Genomic DNA, 16246 nt, shown 5'->3' with positions numbered 1-16246 from the left:
CTGACAAATGTAGCACACACTTATAAGTCCCCGTCCTCTACTTGATTGAGGAATGTATTGTGGAGTTGCCGTTCCTGAGACCTATTGCGTTGTAAAAGCTACGTTTTGACTTTAGGCAGCTGCAGATGCATGGAAGTTGTGCTTCCAAAAAGTACTGTATTATCACAAATATAAGCGCCCATGTGCATTGTTTTTTCCTACCTGTTTTTTGTTTACTTATATTTTGCGCATAGGAGAGCATACAGTATGAAAAATATATTTCTTATATACCTATTTATTTTGTTTTGTGTTCAATTGATCCTCCATAAAACATGCAGGTTGCACAAAAGCGAATGAGCCTGTTATGCACACACTCGAATATAGAGATGAGATTCGCGGTAAAACAAGAACAAAATGTGTGAGGTACACAGGTACACATTTTCTGAGAAGTGATAAGAAGCACTGTTAAATAAAATACCTGTGTCACGAGAAATTTGGTCCTCCATTAAACTTGATTTTAAACCACAAAACGGCAATTACATACAATACAGAGCAATCAGTTTCATTTCTCTCTAACAGTATTGCAGTTCCGCTTAAGTGACTTCACAGCTCTAGCGTCATTTAGGTAGTGAGTAGAAGGCACACGTCTTAAGTTATTGTTTTCTGTTATTCACGCCCATTAAATATTGAGTATGTGTTCATTTTATTTTCAATAATATAAATTGGTGATTTCTGATGTTTTTCTAAATGTAGTTAATTTCAATAGGTAGTATACTGCCCAATTTGCTTTGTCTTCTCTCAGTTTTTCGTGCAACTACTTTTGTGTGTGACTATTTCAGACATATATTAGAAACACATTTTAAAGTGTCCCGAACAGAGCCTGGGGAGTGGCTAGAGTTGTTCTTGTTTTGAACGACGAGGTTGCCGTTCTGTGTTTCTCAATCTTTTTCGTAACAACGACTAAGGATCAGCTGAGCTTAGTCATCGCCCCCTTGCCACAGACAATTAAAACAATTGAGAATTATTGTCGTTTAACAATGCCGTTTAATTAACATCAATTATTAATTAAATTTAATTCCACTAGCTCTGAGAATTACAGAGAAATAATTCATAAAACAAAAATAATTAAACCCCAGTCACTGGTATAATCAACATAGGCCTACATAAAATGCTTATACTGTTATGGAATATTGCCAACATATCTTCTTTGCTTGCGCCATGCTGTGAATAGCAAGAAAGATATGCGAACCGGTTCCTGCTTTGGAACCGACGAACTGGATACAAATATCAAGTGAGTATTATTATGTTTTTAGTAAAACTGATTATTAAAACATAATTGACACGTTCACACAAAAAAGGTCTGCAAAATATTTATTACAGCAATAATGTTTATTTATTTATTTATTTATTTATTTGTATTTATTTCCCTGGAGAATAATTCAGTTTCACTTTTACATGAAGTGATGAAAACGCTTTGGGTAAAGTGAATCTTTTGTATCTCGAGGGGATCATTCGAAGACAAACCCAAGCAGAACACGACACTATTTCAGCTACCTAAAAAGGTAATTTAACCCCAAGCCGATGGGGTCGTATTTCGGTTTGGGATCCTTACATCCACTGACCTGTTTGCACATACCATGTGGTTAAAGATTTTATTATAATTTTTTTTTAATTGTAAGCTTTGTGAAATTTGCAACAAGGTTCATATACAATCACACAATGGCTTTCACTGTTGTAATAAAACTGTTACTGTGCAAATTGGAGATTATTGATTATTTTGTTAACTTTAATTATGCAGGGCGATTTCATAGACTGCACAATAATGTCTGAACTTCTGCTCACACATTGACATATGGATATGTTTTTCGAAATATGGATATGTTTTGGAACCAGAACCGAAATACTTGTTTCGGAACCGATTCCAAAAATCTCCTCAAATGCACATCGGTATGTAACAATAAAAATAAACTGAAATTCAGACGCATAAGGTCATTTATATGGCTTGGATAAATTAAGTGCTGTGATTGGCTGAATAAGATCACATGACCGTGCGGTAATAATTGTCTTACCGCACGGCTATGACATCATAGACCAACTTACTTACCTGATCTATTAATATTACTACCTTAATAGTAACAATATTCTATAGGTAAAATGTCAACATACAACTGAAACAGCATTTAAATCACTCAACAATCTGTTTTTTTTTCATCTCTGTCCCTAAGAATTACAGAAAAAATGGCAAATATACTGTGGTAGAACAGAACAAAGAAAACTCCGAGGCAAGCAGCAGTAACACTATTCAAAAGCAATCGGAGAAATCACCACGCAAGTCTCACTCAGCATGTACTTAGGACTTCTGTTTTTCGGGTTTTATTAATTATATTTTTCAGTGCTTTTTTTTTTTTTTTTTTTAGCTATTATCGAGTTTTATGTAAATCGTTTTTGATATAGTGTGAAATTAGGTGTTTTTTCGGTTACTTTTCAAAATGCTTCAGCATTTTTTTTTTTCTGTCAAAATATGTATAGTAGTAACTCGACAGTACTTGTACACTTAAGTTATACATTCTTCCACAACGAAATCCCTACGGTCACGGGCACATTCTGGGGTTTTTGTGTGTAGACATTTTTGTACATTTCGCCACAATTCTGTTTTAAATCCTCCGTATCTTAACTGTAATACTGCTTGAAATCCCACTAACAAGCCTCCATCCTGATTGTAATCTCGTTTAAAATCTTGCAAGCAGAGTCTCCAATAGAAACGTAGGAATGTGCTGTCATTCAGTAGTTGGGGCGGGTTAAAGTATTGAGAACAAATCAATGATAGATGCAAGTCAGGAAGGCGGGACATTGCCCAGCAGCACTGGGATATGTATTTATTATTATTTTTGTAGTAGGTTTTATTTTTTAATGAGAATAGGGTAAAGTCAACGTGAATTGATTAACCATTTCCACAGCTTTTCCGGTGTTTATTGGCTATCCACCTATTTCATTTTTTTTTGTATTGGGGGTGTTTTATTGAGTTTTATCGGTTAAAACCGAAAATCAGAAACCCTAAATATACTGTATATACAGCAGTGGCACTTATTAAACTAAACAGCACCTTCAGGGACTATTCTTTCTCAGTGGAAGGATACATAATATATTTCTTATTTTTTTAAAAAAGCCAGTTTGTATAATTATTTTAAAAAAAAATGTTGCCATTTTATAAGCGAAATAACCCACTTCAGGGTGTGCCGAAAGACAGTTCTTACTGGGTGGTTGAAGACACTCGACGGACCCAGGGCGTGCGGTAAGAATTGTCTTACCGCACACCCTGTCGTGGGTTATTTCTTACATGGCAACAGGCATAAATGGAACGGCTGCTTCATTCTGATTGGACCAAAATACATTTGCATGACAAACCGGATAGCACAAATGTCAGTGACGTTGCTGCGCAGCAACAAACATTTCTGACTTGATGTGTACACGATCTTATAGTGCACAAGTCAGTGAGAACATGACTGGCACATTGTGTGTAAGTAGTTAATTAGCATTTTGAAATAAGTTTCCTTAATTTTAAATAAGAAAACACAACGCGTTCCCCCTCTTTTTTTTTTTTTTTTTTAGCTAAAACGCCCCGCCCCGTCCTCTTGGATGTAAACGCCCCGCTTTGGCTTCAGAACGCCCCTTGGGGGGCGGACCGTCCCCGTTGAGAAACACTATAAGGTATCTGACCCAGCTCTGCCATTGAAAACTGAGAGGCTCAGTGGATTGTGTACAGTTTGAAATCAATTTCTGTGTGGTTTTTGTTATTTTTTTTACACCTTAAAATGAGTTGCGTGTTTTGTCATCTTGCTGTGGAGTCCAGTAAAACAGGACCGATATTACAAAAGGAAGATACAGCTGCACACGAGAACTGTTTGGTAAGTAAAAGTGTGTGATTATAAATGCTGCATTTTTGTATTGTAATTTAATTTATGTCAGGAACACTTCGTTAAGACTATTGGGGGGAGTGCTTATTATTTGTGCCCTGGTTTCACCTTCTGAAGGCGAGGAAAACCCAGTTGCAACGATGCTGAATTTGGCTTACTTCATTCGCCAGCTTCTTATTCGGCCGCCTGCTTATTCATTCAAGCTTCTTATTCGCATCCCGCAAATGTAACACAAGAAGCCAAATAAGTAACTGGCATGTTTCAGACCGTGGTAAAGTTGGTTTGACGTTCGATATTAGTTCGAAACTGCATCATAGGCTTTCCAAACCAATTTGAATGTAGAGCTGGACAGTTGTGAATATATTCACAACCTTTGCTTGGACTGTGAATTCTGTAAACAATTTGTGAAAATCAATACAATATCCCATATGCGCGTTTAATAAACATGCGTGAATAATTCAGCTTTATATTGAAACCTATGTCACCTAGACTGTTGTTAATAAACGCCAGTCTTTGCTTTGAACCCGCATTCATTTCATTTAACTAAACAAACAAAACACAACGTGTGTATATGAATTTGTATTTATTGTATTAGATTGTAAGTTGAAAACGTGTATCGTAGGAATCTGCAAGCTTCAGTTTGTGAAAAAAACAGTTCTGCGTAAATGTACAGTTCGTAGTGCAAATAAACTTGTGAGAATATCTAAAACAAACGGAGTGTAACAAATTAAGAAAAAAATGGATCTGAGGGAAGGTCAGACAGAAGAAATATTTGTTTTGTGTTTTGTGTCCGGGCAATTTTGTGTTGGTCCGGCTTTTTCCCCTCCATGGGAACGGATAACTAAAAATGGTCCAGCACGGACTGTTATTGCCTAAAAAATCTGGGGAGGGACGGGGGACGGGGAGGGACGGGGGACGGGGATGGAGGGGAGGGGACGGGGATGGAGGGGAGGGGACGGGGGTGGGGACCATGGTTTTGTTGTATGTCGAATATGATAAAGGGGTTTCTCTAAATGAGACGTTTCTCAATGGCATAAAAAGTATGTGTTTTTTTTTTTTTTTTTTTTTTTTTTTTTTAAAAGCATAAAGGTCGATTTTACCCATGCGGTGCTTAACTGAAAAATAAAGATCGGAAAAAAAATGTAAATTCTTTCAAAAATAAACGTTGATATTAATTGTCGATTTGGCAAAAAAATAAAGTAGCAAGCCTAGTTATAAGTAAAAGTAATTCTGGATCATAAGTCATATCTCCTCGTAGATACCTTTTTAAAATCGTTTTTATACATTTCTTTAAGGTTAATGAACCATGGCAAAATATCTCGCTTGTAGTTTTAAAATTTCATCGTACAACAAAAACAGCATATGGATAAATCACTGAATTTATTTATTTTTCTTTGCTTTCATGAACTACAAAGTGGCTAGATGGCTTGAAGGATGGAGGTTTAGTGTACCTACGGCTGACAGTAACCTTAGGGAATATAAACAAACTGAAAAGCCAACAAGGTCCGCGATCTGATGGTGAAGAGTGTGCAGAATACCTAGTCTAAGGAAGAATGTAGTTAACAGTTACCAATAGATTTCAATGTAAAACTGAAGCTGAGTGACAGTAACTACTGTCTTGGTATGATGATTGATTGATTGTGAGGAATGTGGCTGCAAATCAGCTTGGAAGCCTAATTAAAACAATACACACACCTTACTTAAACAGTTGTAGCAACACATGGGAACATGTAACACAATAAAATAAAAAGGTCCTTATATACCCTTTAAGTAATTGAGAGCTCAGTTGGAATGAAAACTAGCAGATACAGGGGTCCCCAGGACCAGGGTTGAGAACCCCTGTTTCAGGGGTTCAAAGATTCTCAAACCTGGTCCTTGAGACCCCCTGTGTCTTCTGGTTTTCATTCCAAGTGAGCTCTCAATCACTTAACTAGACCCTTAATTGAACTATACTTTGCTTAATGATACCTTTTTAATTGTTTTCAGCTCTTAAACAGTTGCAGTTCAAGTTAATTTAGCAGCAATTGAGAAAGGCACCCATGGTAATGGCCGCATGTTGTATTGAAAAACCCAAACCTAATGCAGGGAGTAAAAATAATCAACACACAGAGATGATTGGGCCGGTTTCAAAACCAGAGCTATTTTATTCCAAACCACATCAAATCAATATACAAAACTGAGATCTCAGGAGGAGATTTCAAAATCATCTGTTCTACAAATATTCTTTACATTTATTATAGCATAATCACTCTGCCCGTGTCCCCAGCAGGCACCTCCTTTGTGTCATTATTTAAGCCAGTCCTAGCAGACAGCACCCTATTATACCCCACCTCTGTCTAGGCACTTTTATACACACATGCACACCCCCTTAGTATGTTTCCCCCGCCCTCACCTGGTTGGGTTCAGCTATCTCTCTTTTTATGAGCTATTAGCATCGTTTTTAACTTGACCTTGTTTTTGTAGTTTAACTGTTTCAGTTCTTTTTCTCAAAACATCTTGTGACTCTCCCCCTCTCCCTGCAACTGGCAGTTGACTTTATGCAAGTATTTTCTGTTTTTGCTATTAATATAATAAACCCATTAGCAGCCCTTCACTAATTTAAATGTATGTTTTCACCCACAGTCATTGAAGAATACACATATGTGCCTTTTTAAGGTACCAGCCAAGGCACTGCAAGTTTTAGCAATGTATACAACTAGTAGTAATAAAAACTGTGTGTAATTAAATGAATAACAAAACAATTTAACACAAAACAAAAAAAACACACTCCATTAATGATAAAATGTAACCTAAGATACACACAAACCACAACAAATAGCATAATAATAATAATAAAGTGCATAATCCAGTGTGGCAGTGTGCCCCGCCCATGTGTGGGTTGTGTGTTCATGAGTGGAGAACGGGTGTGGAGAGGAGGATAAAAAAGTAAGAAAAGTACTGCCTGTCTGTGTATTTCTTTCTGGCCTGATGTCACCCCTACAAGCCAGCCTGTTCACATCCAGTCATTGTGTTATTTGCCTTTAAAAAAATGTTTTAGTTAATTAACGACTGGAGTAAATGCTCTTTGTGATGTGATAATGACAGGGTTCTTCCTTTTCTTCTTTCTGTAGCTGTTTTCTTCTGGACTTGTCACTCAAAATACACCTGAGGGGGATGACTTGGCAGGATTTTCAGTGGAAGATGTGAAAAAGGAAATTAATCGAGGGAGAAAACTGGTACGGTATGATTATCAATTTATTCACTAAATATAAAAAAGCAGACGTCAAACAAATAAAGGGAGATGTTTTGTGAATTTTGTCAGTGGTTGGAAAAGCATGATGAATTTCCTGGTAAATTGCACATTTTCTAAAGCTTTTTATAAACATTAGTTGTTTCTTTGTTTCTGTGGTCCAAAATGCAGTAGTGAATGCTTTAATTGACTAACTCCCTCGCCGTGTTCTTCATTAACAGCATTGCTTTAGGTGCAAGAAATCTGGAGCAACTGTAGGCTGTGAAGTTAAAAAATGCAAAAGATCTTATCATTTTTTATGCGCCTTAAACGATAATGCAGAAAAGGAAGAAGATGTAGACCGTGGATTGTTTAGGTGAGCAAACAAGGATTTAACATTGTTAAGCTGGAGTGTGCCACTGATAGAGAAAATAGCGTGAGGCCTTGCAAGTATTCTTCATTTTAGAGGAATAGAAAAAAGTTTCATAATACTATGGCCACACTCGCTGCATCCACCAGATTTTTACCTTTTGAATTTCTGCATTCCTGCCATGTAATTTTCCCCATTAAACCAAGCCCATTTTCTGCTATTCAGCACCTGATTTGTGTTTCAATGTAGAACCAACTGATTGCTTAGAATTCAACCATTAAACTGCCAGCACAGGCCCTTACCGATCTAATCCGATGTACTTGCATATTTATGCAAAGTAGCTTAGATGAATCAAGAAACAAGTGTTCCATAAGTTTGTGGAAAAAGAAAGATTTGAGCTGCAGTTTCATTACAATACAAGCATGGCTACTCGGTGGGTTGCAGCTTTTCTATACACTACATGCGTATACTTCCTTATTTTTATTGAAATATATAGATGGATGTATCATTAGTGTGAAGATAACAGAGAATCACACTTACTGTTTATATGTTGTAGGATCTATTGTGAAATGCACATGAGTAAAATACCAGAAGGTGCAATTAACGGTAGGTGGATTTTTTTGTGCAGTGTCTTAAAAACATAATTCAATCGTTCCTATTCACAACGCACAAACGTATTTGAATATAAAAAAGTCTGTATATAAATGAAAAAAAGTTTGACATTTCAAGTAACTGACCTAGACTATTGTTGAAGTCAGGATGTATTTTTAATTTAGGCCTTTGTCTCAATGGATAAATCCTATATAAACTATATGATGAGAAGGAATTTTATTCAAGCAAACACATTGGGAAGTATTATGTTCATAAGGTTAAAGATGGGTTTTCTGTACTGTTTCAATGTTATGCAGGATATTGAATTTGGGAGTAGTACCCTAATGGAGTAATGTTTTTGTGCTGTATGTGTGATGGTGTTGCATTTGTTAATTTGTTATGTTCGTTTGGCTTAAATGAAGATAAGAGTGATGCCGAATCTGATCAAACTGATGACAGCAGTGAGGAATTCGCCCTTGGAACCATGATGACCCCTGTATGTAGTGATTATTTATATAGAAAACCTGGTTCAAAACCTGTACGTGATTTACTTTTTCTAGTATACTGCACACAACTGTTTTTATAATAATTCTGACCTCCCATTGTTAATGAACATTTTCCTTGTTTTTTTTGTTTTTAATGAAAGAAGAGAAAAAGATCAACTCCAGTAAAAAGGTAATAACAGATATCTCTGACACAAACTCGTCAGCATGACAACTCTCACAACACACAAACAGCACAACAGAAAGTGTAATGCATGCTGGCGTGACAGATCGTTTACCATCTGGTCAGATTTTAATTATGTTTAATAATACATATATATGCTCTTTTCAAAGGAATTATTCTAAAAAATCTAGAAAATGGACATCAAGCCCAAGAATTGTAATCTCAAAGAACCCTGGTAACAGATTTTTTTTTTTTTTTTTTTTAATATTGAAAGTAATATGGAACTGTGAGTTCTAGTGACAGAAGGATTTATTACCAACATCAAAGGAAGTATACTGAATGTCAGCATTGCAATATAGAATGGGTTTGTGTGTATTAATCCATTCACGTTACAGAATAGAATTAAGAGCAACCGTATAAAGATGATCCACTGTTAAGATCATTAAAGCATTTTAAGTGTTTTATACTTAATACTGCTATAGGAAGATTGCCAAGAAAGGAAGGGTATACATCGATTGGCATCAGGGTTGGTATGGGTCGGATTTGAGTTTAGATTGTCTTGGTTTCAGCAGATGGAGATAAAAAAGGTGATGACACTTTAATAGAAAGTGAAGATGCAGAAATCCTGTGTAGTTCTGGAGTCAGGGGTCCAAAGGTATGTCAAGTCTGTTTAATCTCTGGTTTCATCTATTTTGTTTTATACATAAACCTCACATAAGTTGCAATATTCCACAGGGGCCAGTTTCAGCTCAGTTTGCAGTAGGGATAATAGAGCTTTGATGTGAATCAGTAGAAAAGTCTTGCTGTGTACTGTTGAGATTTAAATTGTGTAAAATGAACAGTTTCTTTTAAGTCCCAGACTGATTATTTCAGCAATAAAAAGCAGGAGTAAGCATAGACTATTGAGATTCAATCACCGTTTGTAATGATTTAAAATGTGTTTGTTTTTTTCACACGACAGAAGACAGAAAAACGGACTATAATAAAAAGGTAATCACATTTATAAGTTGCGTGTCCTGTAACTTAGACAGTTGATGTTTGTTTCTCAGTTTCAACTTGATATATTTAATAGTATAACATGTTTTGTCTTGTTTCCTGTAATGAGAATGTAAAAAAATGCAGCTATGTTGCAACCTGTAAGCCATACTGTCCCACCTCATTGTGTAACTGTGTCTGCAGTAAGCAACCAGAGACACTGGAAAGCTTTGTCCAAAATACACATAACCTGTTGCTGTATAATGCTGTTACCAAAGTAAAAGAGGTCAGTCATTAATATGTTACAAACTTAACAATCATCTCGGGAGGTTCATTTAAACAGTTAACCAGATAGTTTAACAATGTGATTTAAAAAAAAAAAAAAAAATGATTTAACTTTGCGGGTGATATTTTACACCAGCATTCTTTTTTCTTTTTTTAATTCCTGCAGCCCCAACAAAAATTCTATTGGTGCGATTTCACCAAGACTCAAAGTAGTTGTAAGTATAAGTATTGATTTACATATTATTTTTACTATCATAATTGTTATAGCAATAAAAATGTGATATTTGTGTATAACTTTAAACACTCAAGAGATATATATCAGAAGCCTTTGCCAATACCACTCCAAAGAGCCAACATACACCTAAAAAAACGTATCTGTGAATGGGACCAATTGTGCCTTTGAGCGGAAAAAACGTATTGTGCAGTTTCCAAAACACACCATCTACATTTATCTTTTTAACATGTTTACTAACAGTTTGAGATTTAAGAACCTTTTTTAGTCAGATGTAGCTAATGTTAAAGTGTAGTATCTTTGTGAAATAAAACTGTTTTAGCCTATGATGATCAGTTTCTTTCTTTTATCACATATTGTAAAAAAAGTTTTAGCATACAGTACAGTATACTGACTGGCCAAAAAAAGTGAGTAATGTGTTTATCTTTTTTTTTCTAATATTTTAGAGATTTGATGTAAATCCAGTGTCAAAAGGGTAAGAATGATTTTGTTTTAAGCAAATACCTTAGTATTTATTGTATTTAATGTATAACACTTAAAGCATTATGCCACATGTAACAGTTGAGACCCCACAACCCACCTCCACATTCCAAAAAGTCATTTTCTAACGCTGGAGAAACCTGCTCCTGTCCTCACCCTGTCTGCTTGTTTGTAAAGCATTCATTCAATGCTCTAAACTTTTGAAATGGCATTTTACAGTGAAAACACTAATGAAAGTGAAGATGAACAGCTGCCAACAGATACAGGCAAGTTTATTCAAAACAGGCTTTTAATATCATTGTGCTATATTATCATATTACCCCCCTACCCCCCCATGGAATACATACCACATATGGCAACAGGAGTTTTGTTGATGTCTGTTTTATTACCACCGGTGTAGGATTAAAGTTACTTATTATGGCTTTGGTAACTGGCAGCTCTAATCTTGTCTAAAGTCGGACACACTCTCACGTTTTTTATTTACAATGTAGGGAACATACTGTGTCGAACAAATGCTTATAATGAAAACCTGTTATGTTTTCCCTTCATTGTAAATAAAAACATTATTTGGTATAATTTAATTAAAATGCTATTAATAATAAATACATTATGATTATACACCAGTAAGTACTGGATTCTGTAAATATGTTGTCTAGTAGTTAAGATCATAGTATACATCATATACAAACCAAAGCAGTGCGTCCAGCGCTTTACAGTCGCAGTACAGGATGAATGATCTAGGCATACATGTTTACCTGCTGACCAGTTTACCACTTTCTTTTATTAATTTGTTCTTTCTGGCCACCCAATGTTGTGCATTTAATGAAGAAAATGTAGTTTCTCACTAATATCAGAGACCCCACGAAGTAACTAAATTAAGCCGTAAATGTATTTTACTTCAAAATGGGTAGAAACCACCTAGGAGCACTTTTTAATAATGTGTGTTTTCAATTAATCATACAACACATACCATATAGAAATCCTTCTCTTTTTATAGACAAAAACAGCGCATGTGACACAGTGGTCAGTGATGACAGCACAAACCTGGACTCGGTAAGTGTTGATGCCTTGTTTTTTTGTTTTTTTTTATAATCTGTGAGCATGTCTATGGTGCACATTCTATCTCTGAGTAATCTGCATCCCTTTATAAAGTTTACCATCATAAAAGCATAGATAAGCATTGTAAAGAATAGCGAGGTGTGGTAAAATATTAACAAACATGGCAAACCAGAGTAAATTATGGTAGATCTACAAAAACACTGTGCAAAAATACCATGTGATTTCACATTTAAATTATTTCAGTATGTGTTGAATTTTCAGTTGAGAGTCCTTCAGTTTGATACGTCAAAAGATGACCTACATTTCTCTAAAATAAAATTATTTGTAAAAAATGTGACTTAAATAGTTTGGTGAAACTTCAGTTTTTCTGCCCATTTTGCTCTTGACCAATGCAGTGCACTGGCTGTTTATCGCAGGTGTAGCATCAAAGTGATATTGGTTATGATTTCGGCTTATTATATTTTATAAACAGCATGACGAGAAGGAAGATGAGGAGTCTTCTGAAAATATCCGGATTCCTATAAAAATGAAAAGTGTATCTCTATTATATTCAGGTAATCCAAGCCTCCTTGTGTTTAAACAAGAGGACTGTGTATGCTTTAGTAAACCTGTATACCATTTATGATTCCTCATACAGTAGTCCTTTTGAGATAGACTTCCTATTGTTTTCTTGTTTGGTACACGGCTGTATTCTATGATTCTCAGTTAAGTTCCATTACAAGTGTTTTTCATTTACACTCGCTTTTCCATGATGGTCCAATTTCTGTGCAACACTTGCATCAAAGTGAAGTGGTTTTGTCTACACTCACAAACCCTTGCAAATGAAATCTTCCCTCAGGGCAAATAAAATGTAGGTGACACATAATTCTGAAACTATAAATGCTCATAGAAAAGCAGTGTTATTTGTGCTTATGACACCCCACTTCGCAAATTACATTTAATAGAGAAAAGTGTAAGGTACTGCACGCAGGCAATAAATGTGCATTATAAATATCATATGGGAGATACTGAAATTGAAGAAGGAATCTATTTAAAAGACCTAGGAGTTTATGTTGACTCAGAAATGTCTTCATCTAGACAATGTGGGGAAGCTATAAAAAAGGCCAACAAGATGCTCGGATATATAGTGAAAAGTGTTGAATTTAAATCAATGTTAAAACTGTACAATGCATTAGTAAGACCTCATCTAGAATATTGTGTTCAGTTCTGGTCACCTCGCTACAAAGGATATTGCTGCTCTAGAAAGAGTACAAAGAAGAGCGACCAGAATAATTCCGGGTTTATTTAAACAAACACTCAAAGTGAATCATGTACAATTTGCCTGTTCCTTGTTTATTGGTGCCTTTCTCAAATTGAGTTACTCCGCTATTTTTGTTTTGATGGTTTTTATTTGTATTGTAAAGGGTCTCTGTCTCAAAATGTTTGAAGTGAATGATAAATAAATAACTTTGCACGCAGTGTCTAAAATAAAATAAATCAGTAACTACAGTCCTTTAAAAACTGAAAAACAGTTAAAAGTTGGGCAAGTCATCAGGACAAATACATTGGTTTATTTGTCAAATTGTGTTCTCTAATGAAGACATCATTACTAAAGTACTTACTAAAGTGATTGGAGCTTGGCAAGTTAAAGAAAAAAGATGCTGTAAACTTTTCTGCCAATTGTGTGAACTGGTCCATATAGGAATAGTAAGTTGAACAGTAGATAACATTTGCAAATTAATGTATAAATGGTTAGATTTTTTTTTTTTACCCTAGTTTTAAGTCATCATAAAATTAATTCTGCGCAAATGAATTTTAATCCGCGAAGCCAAGGTCCAGAACACTGAATAGTTCATGAATGGTATCAACATCTACAAAACTGTCAGATTAAATAAATATCCCTGTTACAGAGTGTCTACTCTCACCTGGTTCTGCCAAGGCTGTGTTCTTATACCTTGCCTTTCCAGTGACGCAGTTACACCGCAACAATAGGGAACACTCACCTTTTTAGTGCAAATTAAATGGCCATATGAAAAGTTGTATTTTCCCTTACTCTATGCTACCGAGGATCCTTTGTTTCTGTTCACAAAAACACCAGTGTCTGTATGGATTGATTTGACATGGAATAATGACTGTCCATTTGGGAACCAATAAAGTTTCTGCAATTCTCACGTGCAGGAAATCCAGCAGAGTTCTGGAAGAAGTGCAGAGAAGCGAGCTGCACAGAGAAGCTGTTTTCAAAAATTCATACTGCCATGTCTGACGTGTCCAAAAAAATTGTGACGGATGCTGCCAGTGATCATGGTAAGATGTTAAAACCGAAAGAACATTCTATTTCCTGTTGTTGCAGCATGTGATCGACCTAAAAGTAAAGCCTGAGACACAAGCATCTGCCTTTCTGTTCATATAAGGTCCGGCTTTGACCTCAGGATTCATAATGTAACAGTTCATCAGCAGTTTACATTTGTTACACACTTTAACATTCAAATCTGTTACTGCATAATGAGTATGTGCACTACACCACACTATACTGTGTTTAAATGCAGTACTTCACCATATTTTGGATTTCAACAAGCCATCAGTTGACAGCCCTGTTGTAATGCTCAAACTATTCATATTGTGTAGTTTAATTGGTAACTGGGCAGCTAGTTTGTTAAAAGATTAACTAGCTTCTACATTTTTTATTTTTGCTTTGTATTGCTGTTGAGATTTATAAAGTTCTCACTGCACAAACTGTATCACTGTAAAATATATTAGTCTAGATAAGGGGATTGTGTTATGTTCATCTTTTTGACAGGCTCAGTGTTTCATTTATCCTCAGATTATAAATTTGCAATGGACATCCTGACAGCTTCTGATTTGTTGGAAGTCATTTCAGACAACAATAAAGGTATATCAATTGCATGTGTATAAACTGTAATATATCCTTTTAAATTCCCTTATTGACAGGGTTGTTATCTTCACAGCTGTTTTTGTGTAGTTTTTCATACATTTATAAATTAGTGTGTTAATTGTTAGTTTGTTTTTTTTTGTTTTGTTTTTGTTTTTTTTTTAAAAAAGAGACTTAACACCAGTGTAATGAATCCATAGCCAGGACACTAACTTTTAAGAATATAATTTTGGCTGCCCTTTCCCTCATGTTTTGAGTGTAAAATAACTAAAGGTACAGATATTTGTTTACAAAAATGTGGACGGTATTCTGTGTAAATGATGTGTATAAATCAGCAGTGTGGAGTAGTTGTTAGGGCTCTGGACTCTTGACCGGAGGGTCGTGGGCTCAGTCCCAGGTGGGAGACACTGCTGCTGTACCCTTGAGCAAGGTTCTTTACCTAGATTGCTCCAGTAAAAACCCAACTGTATAAATGGGTAATTGTATGTAAAAATAATGTGATATCTTGTAACAATTGTAAGTCGCCCTGGATAAGGGCATCTGCTAAGAAATAAATAAATAATAATAATAATAATAATAATAATAATAATAATAATAATAAATCACCAAGGGATTCATCTGATGTATTTTTTAACCTTGGGATAGCCAGGAATAGGAGGTTGATGCAATCAGTGCTGTAAAATACTCTAAAAAGACCCATCTGCAGCTTATCCTGGCGGAGTATATTCAAATTGAAGTCAAATAATAAACTTTTTAGATGAGACCATTTGAACTGTGAGAAGCTGCTGAATGCTGTACTATTTATATACAATCTTAAGAAATGTAGCATTATTCAAAATGAGGTAACTTTGAGCTTATGGTTGACTTTTTTTATAGTAAAAATAAACTTCACAAAATATTGAGTTACTGATTTAAATGTTTTTATTATTCCTAAACAGATTTGAAGAAAAAACAGAAACAACTTAAGGCAGAAACTGATTCTTTGTCAAAAGCACAAGTCGCAATGCAAGAACTTGAGAAGATAGCAAAGGACATTCAAAAGTGAGAATTTACAGGTTTTTAAAAACAAATAAAAAGTATCAAACACACCAATAATGTCATTAAAATAATGTTATGCTAAGGGATTTTATATCATTTTAGACCTGGTACAATCTTAACATTATGTAAGATTTGTATTAATTTACTGGCTTTGGATATTTCTTTAGTGTGTTTGATTTTTCAAAACTGTGTACCTTAAATGTAGTCTCCATTTTATTTTTGTATAAATCTAGCAACATTATAGAATTGTTTGTTCTTTGTTGATCTAACTATGGGATACATAGACCGGCCTCTGATCTGCTAGGTATCCTAAACTGTTCATACAAAGTGGAACTTAGTAACACCAGGGTTGTGTTTCCTAAGGATATTAAAGCATCAAATTTAAACGCCTGTGAAAAGACAGACACATTTTATTTTCCAGTGCAGTGCATTATAGGCTAGCAGTCAGTATGTGTTTTGTTTTCTTATTATTTTATTAAAAAAAAAAAGTTTTATAAGTTACTTTTTACTTTTAATTCATCTAGCTCTGTATATCAATACATACATTAAAACAATATTTAATAAACCGAGCTGTATTGCT

The 16246-nt window shown here is 35.0% G+C and overlaps 1 protein-coding gene across 6 annotated transcripts; it reads left to right on the top strand.

Annotated features, from left to right (window-relative positions):
• Window positions 1-3695: 3695 nt before the first annotated feature.
• LOC117405252 (uncharacterized) lies at window positions 3696-16056 on the top strand. Of its 6 annotated transcripts, none has more exons than XM_059029897.1 (17): window positions 3696-3884; window positions 7004-7108; window positions 7344-7477; window positions 8028-8077; window positions 8485-8558; window positions 8712-8737; window positions 8899-8963; window positions 9298-9383; window positions 9690-9718; window positions 10155-10203; window positions 10667-10695; window positions 10920-10966; window positions 11698-11753; window positions 12232-12313; window positions 13917-14042; window positions 14560-14628; window positions 15567-16056. In XM_059029897.1, exons 1-17 carry the CDS (start codon window positions 3792-3794, stop codon window positions 15671-15673), a joined length of 1227 nt encoding a protein of 408 aa, XP_058885880.1. In that variant the 5' UTR covers window positions 3696-3791; the 3' UTR covers window positions 15674-16056. The 6 variants fall into 6 exon arrangements, with proteins under 6 accessions (XP_058885880.1, XP_033864058.3, XP_033864057.3 ...); XM_034008167.3 differs by having other exon boundaries at window positions 8709-8737; window positions 9301-9383; XM_034008166.3 differs by having other exon boundaries at window positions 8709-8737.
• Window positions 16057-16246: the final 190 nt, after the last annotated feature.

Source organism: Acipenser ruthenus, chromosome 9 (assembly GCF_902713425.1).
Source record: "Acipenser ruthenus chromosome 9, fAciRut3.2 maternal haplotype, whole genome shotgun sequence".
In the NCBI taxonomy this organism is placed as follows: domain Eukaryota; kingdom Metazoa; phylum Chordata; class Actinopteri; order Acipenseriformes; family Acipenseridae; genus Acipenser; species Acipenser ruthenus.
The sequence above is the reverse complement of the archived record's forward strand: the minus strand, read 5'-3'. Positions and strand labels throughout refer to the sequence as shown.

Bases quoted from the DNA above. Each gene is read 5' to 3' on its own strand.
- LOC117405252 (XM_034008164.3), top strand. From the start codon at position 3,792: ATGAGTTGCGTGTTTTGTCATCTTGCTGTGGAGTCCAGTAAAACAGGA. The intron at 8,601-8,708 runs GTACGTGATTTA...TTTTAATGAAAG, and splicing joins GAAAACCTGGTTCAAAACCT to AAGAGAAAAAGATCAACTCC. The intron at 12,314-13,916 runs GTAATCCAAGCC...TCTCACGTGCAG, and splicing joins TGTATCTCTATTATATTCAG to GAAATCCAGCAGAGTTCTGG.